This window comes from Agrilus planipennis, unplaced genomic scaffold (genome assembly GCF_000699045.2).
Source record: "Agrilus planipennis isolate EAB-ADULT unplaced genomic scaffold, Apla_2.0 scaffold278, whole genome shotgun sequence".
Taxonomy (NCBI): domain Eukaryota; kingdom Metazoa; phylum Arthropoda; class Insecta; order Coleoptera; family Buprestidae; genus Agrilus; species Agrilus planipennis.
In genome coordinates this window covers 310,855-316,854 of record NW_020439104.1, presented here as the reverse complement: position 1 = coordinate 316,854, position 6,000 = coordinate 310,855, and the positions used below count along the sequence as shown (strand labels likewise).

At 34.0% G+C, this 6,000-nt stretch overlaps 1 protein-coding gene across 1 annotated transcript in view; it reads right to left on the bottom strand.

Moving 5' to 3' along the window:
- The window catches only part of LOC108741450 (gamma-aminobutyric acid receptor alpha-like), an 87,428-nt gene that overhangs the window by 16,789 nt on the left and 64,639 nt on the right, over positions 1-6,000 (bottom strand). Inside the window, exon 2 of the mRNA XM_018476266.1 lies at positions 1,656-1,826. Within this exon, the coding sequence (XP_018331768.1) occupies positions 1,656-1,826 (171 nt within the window). The remainder of the gene's footprint in view (positions 1-1,655; positions 1,827-6,000) is intronic.

Below are 6,000 nucleotides of genomic sequence, written 5' to 3'. Positions count from 1 at the left end.
GGCCATTTTTAAATTTTTTAATTTCTATTAAAAATGCGTGTCCTGCAAAAATTATTAACTTTAACCTCTTGTAAAATCTTTTAATGACCAAATTACTGAAAACCAAAAACGTATCTAGTTAGTATGAACCTTTGTCTCTTACTATGCAAAAAATCACTAATTTATCTAGAAGCGTTAAATCACAATATTTAGAGTAGAAACCCATGCTTTCGAAAAATTTTGAGAATATATATACAGATATGTTATATAAAATTGAAACGGGACATTTCACCCCCTGCTGTACCCTTATGTAAGCCATTAACACCGGAACTGTGGTATATTGATCTCATCTTCGTTGCTTCCGATGTCTACATAAAGAGTATAAACTTGCATAAACTGCTTACAACAAGTTTTAAAAGTTCCATCGATAAAAGTTCTAATAAATGTTGTCCATTTTAAATTAAAGACAAAATTGAATTTAACATAGGGTTTGTGCTCGTTTCATACCTTCTCATTTCGTACCTCACGCGAAAAATTATCGTTTCGTGTCTTATATTTTAATTACCTCAACCGAAGGATAGAGTTATGCTCTTTTCGTACCTTGATGAGGACAACTGCACTTAATTACACAAACATCTTAATTATTAGCAAAACTGAGATTGTCTTCGACCACATTGTCATAAAGAAAACTATTTGTATTTTTCTGGAATAACAATTTCCTTTATATGCATCGGCAGATTTTTAATCCCTAAAAAAACATGTCAAGCGAAATATAATTGTTTTTTAACAGAACAGAATTTTGGAACTGTGGTAACAAAATCCAGACTATTGTTGGCTACATTCTTCGTTAATTTGTTTTTACAGGACCATATTATTCTCCAGCTTTTTTCTTCAAATTGGAAATTCAAAGTAGGTACCACATGGTACAAAACGAAAACTCATTAGGGTCCATTTATCTTCACGGTAGGGAACGAAAATAATATTGGTCAAACCAGGTAATATTTGATTAAAGTACGAAATGAGAATACACGTAACAAAATACAATATCATGACACGCATATGTAGATACATATATACAATATATATTCAGAGTCAAGGGATCAAATGTCCCAGGGGATGAAATGTCTCGGGTTTAAAGTGTCCTAACACCGTTAACAATTAATTTAAATTCACTAATACATTGACAATAATAAGCTGCTATCTATTTCTAATGTACTGTAAATCATAATAATAACAGCCAGCATGTACTTATGTAATATTTCGGTAATTAAATTTCGTAACAGAAGAATAAAGACTTTATTATTCGACCTGAAAACAAGTCCATTCGTTTAGAAGAACTCGTTACAGAACAAAAGGCTTTTTGCGTTTAAAGTCACTTTCTTTGACTGAAAACTAAATGAGTCATTTTTAAAATGAATAGTGTTTTAATTGCTTTTGCACTCCTCTAATTGAGGAAGTCATCCCCGTGACTATTTACAGGTATAACCTTGGAAAATTTTAATTGCGTTAGTGAAACTTCGTTGGATTAATTGTTACCTACCTTTAATTAAGAATAACAAAAGAAATAAAAAACAAAGAAAAAAATCATCAAAATCGTTAAACATATTTATCTAACTAGGACAATTGTATAATAGCCTGACTCTTGAACGTTCTCTAATACCATTTTGTCAACTTACCGCCAAAGCCTGGTCTAATGCTGTTGTCATATCCTCTAAGCAGGTTGTCCAAAAGAGTTGAAATGTTTTGATGATTATTACGCTGAACTTGATTAATCTTCCTCACTAGAGTTATCTGCAAACTTGCACGAAACAGAATTGTGAAGCACATTCCAAGAATGCATATTCTCTCTGAAACAAAAGTAGAAACAGGATTTATATCTAAGTGGACTCCATTACAGCAGTATTAGCATCTAACAAGGAGGACTTAGAGATAGCTCTAAATAAAGTGGAAGAGGTGTTGACAAAACAGTATTGTGTGAAAATAAACAAAAGCAAAAGAAAAATACTGGTATGCAAGGGAAGAAAAAGTAGGGTGTTGCGGCTTCAATTAATAATTGTATATATATATATATATATTCAATTTGGTTAGTGATTGTAATTTTGTAAATATTTAATTTTGTTCGTATTTTTCGATAGTCAACACTTTGTATTTTCTTACAGTTCTATTCAATTTTAACGTACAAGGTGTTTCTGTAGGTGTAAATAAATATTAGTTTCTTAGAATAGGTAATGCAGTAATTTTAACGAAGAGATCGGACCAGGTAGGTCTCACAATATCATTCATTAATGGAAAACCCAAGTCCGTCGCTACGTCATCACTTNGGTATAAATAAATATTAGTTTCTTAGAATAGGTAATGCAGTAATTTTAACGAAGAGATCGGACCAGGTAGGTCTCACAATATCATTCATTAATGGAAAACCCAAGTCCGTCGCTACGTCATCACTTCGGAATGTACAGATGATACCGTAGGGATGCATAGGGACGGCGAAGGGGTAATGTGCACGATAGGCGTTGCCTATTTTGTGCCAACGATATTTAAACGAGAAATGAAATTTTTAGTAGGAGGACGCCGGTTCGATTCCGGGTCCGTCTGCCTTGGTCCAAGTTTTTCTGTGGTTTCCTTGGATCACTTAGGCAAATGCTGAGGCAGTAATATTCCACAGATAATCTTTCACTTTCTTCTGTCTTCATTTCGTCCGTTTCATCTTTCTCACCCGAATCACCACCCACCCATTCCCACGATTCCTGAAAGCAGGCTGAAGAGGGCCTTCCGCCCTACCTTCCGGCATAGTCCGGAGGGACTGCCCGCCCACCAGCATTAGTGGCTGGTGGGAATGAAACACCCAAAAGTTTTTTTTTAAATTTTTAGTATTCGAAATTCAGCATTCACGATTCCATATTCAAAACTCTACCTTCAATCAAATCGACATTCAAAATTCAGCATTCAATATTCGACAGGCAATCTATCAATTAAAATCAATCAACAAGTATTCAATCATCGAACCAACAATATATAAATACAAAACAAATACCTAGTAAGTTGTACATAGTGTATTACATTGTACAAAATAAAACCAAACAAGAAAGTGATTTATTCGTCAACAACAAAATCCGGAAGAATATGTGGAGCAGTGAGCGAATACTGCAACCACCGAACGTAGAGAAAAAGCAAATATAAAGATAGGAGACGAAAATTAGAAGAAGTGACTGATTTTCGGAATCTAGGAAGTTAGATAAGTCAGGATGGAAGGAGTAGTAGGGATATAAAATAGAAGATAGCGCAGACTTGAGTCACCTTCAATGAAAAGAAGTCACTTCTATGATCGCGAACGGTTAATTTAGAAATTCAAAAAAGATTGTTAAAGGTGTGTTTGGGGCGCGGTATTTAACCGGTGCGAAACATGGACGGCGGGCTCGGCGGAAAAGAAAAGGTTAGAAGCGTTCGAAATGTGGTGTTACAGGTGAATAATGAGGAGACCGTCGATAGAGAAGGTTAGAAATGAAGAGGGATTAGAAAGAAAAGGTGAACAAAGGACTCAATGGAAGTTAATAAGAAACTGACGAGATAGGTTGGTAAGACACCTTCTCAGATATGAAGGACTGGTGACAATTGAATAAATATGTAAACTTATGTACAAAAACTATAGCATTCTTTACGCTTTGGTTTCGTTAATTTTATTATTATTCTGAACAGCAAAACTGACCTGTTTAATATTATAGAATTTAAAAAGCTTCGTGCTAATTTGTAAAGGAAAATCACGTACTTTTTGACAGCCCCGCTGTAAATCACGCGAAGCATTTTTAGTTTCAATTAGTGAAAGTTATTTGCAAAAGAAAAGAAGAATTGAATACGAAAAAAGAGATGAAAGAATAAAAATTATTCTAGAATAAAAAGTTAATAAAGACTTGGGAAAATGCTTACGAGCATTGGCATACACCCAGAAGTTAGAATAGTGTAACATTATATATTACAATGGGTTGACTTAAATGCAACTTCCGCATTTTTTTTAATTGGATTTCTTAATACATTACACATTATGACGAAGGTTTCTAATNTCGGCGGAAAAGAAAAGGTTAGAAGCGTTCGAAATGTGGTGTTACAGGTGAATAATGAGGAGACCGTCGATAGAGAAGGTTAGAAATGAAGAGGGATTAGAAAGAAAAGGTGAACAAAGGACTCAATGGAAGTTAATAAGAAACTGACGAGATAGGTTGGTAAGACACCTTCTCAGATATGAAGGACTGGTGACAATTGAATAAATATGTAAACTTATGTACAAAAACTATAGCATTCTTTACGCTTTGGTTTCGTTAATTTTATTATTATTCTGAACAGCAAAACTGACCTGTTTAATATTATAGAATTTAAAAAGCTTCGTGCTAATTTGTAAAGGAAAATCACGTACTTTTTGACAGCCCCGCTGTAAATCACGCGAAGCATTTTTAGTTTCAATTAGTGAAAGTTATTTGCAAAAGAAAAGAAGAATTGAATACGAAAAAAGAGATGAAAGAATAAAAATTATTCTAGAATAAAAAGTTAATAAAGACTTGGGAAAATGCTTACGAGCATTGGCATACACCCAGAAGTTAGAATAGTGTAACATTATATATTACAATGGGTTGACTTAAATGCAACTTCCGCATTTTTTTTAATTGGATTTCTTAATACATTACACATTATGACGAAGGTTTCTAATTTTTATACTTTTAAATACGCTCGTTTTACTTGCAGAAAAGTGCTAGTCCTAAGCCTGAGTAAAGTGTGAAGGAAAGTTGAAATTTAAGTTGAAATTATTATTCAATTGAATTACATAAACCAAATAAACAATATTACACAAATCCATTGTACGCAGACTTACATATTTATTAAATTGTCGCGGCACTACGGGCACGCAAAATGGTCGGGGCACTACGAGGACAGCGCTACGGGCCCTCACTCGAAGGACTATACAGAGACATAGAGGCAAAAACAGGAGTTAAACGGAATAGAGGTATTCGTAGATTAGATTACTGTTTGCAAATAGTTAAGGATGTGGGACGTTCTAGTTTCAGGGAAATTCAATGATTAGCTCAGGATAGGAAAGAGTGGAGATGCGTGTTCAACCAGTCTTAGGACTGACGACCTCATAATAATGATGACGGGCTTCATTATCAGATAGGTCTTGTAATTTGCAAATTATCTTTACTGTTTAATGTTTTGTATTTTACATCCTTCCTGGCGATGTAGGGATAAATCAAACTTTTAAAGCTTACACGTTTTAAAGAGTAATTAAAAAGCCAGTTCAGTTTTTTTGTCTCTATTGATAAGGTTAAATAAAATTATGACATTTGAATGGTATGAAAATGGTCGCAAAAGTTAGTGACCGAAACGCCTCAACATTGAATATATTCATTGAATGGACAATCGCTTTATTCTTACGTATACGTAATAAAATAAAAAAAAAATTAAACGATAGGGTAGAGTAGAGAAGAGGATACAAAATTAATACCTATGATCAATTAGATGCGATTACTTAATTCTGTGAGAAAACTAGAACTATATAACTATAATTATTACTGATGATGTGGTTCTTAACTGTTACAAATGGTTTAAATGAATTGCTTCTTTAATTGCCAGTTTTTGAAGAAAACTATTAAACTTAAGTAATCGACTGTAGTTATTCATAAAAANGTAGAGAAAAAGCAAATATAAAGATAGGAGACGAAAATTAGAAGAAGTGACTGATTTTCGGAATCTAGGAAGTTAGATAAGTCAGGATGGAAGGAGTAGTAGGGATATAAAATAGAAGATAGCGCAGACTTGAGTCACCTTCAATGAAAAGAAGTCACTTCTATGATCGCGAACGGTTAATTTAGAAATTCAAAAAAGATTGTTAAAGGTGTGTTTGGGGCGCGGTATTTAACCGGTGCGAAACATGGACGGCGGGCTCGGCGGAAAAGAAAAGGTTAGAAGCGTTCGAAATGTGGTGTTACAGGTGAATAATGAGGAGACCGTCGATAGAGAAGGTTAGAAATGAAG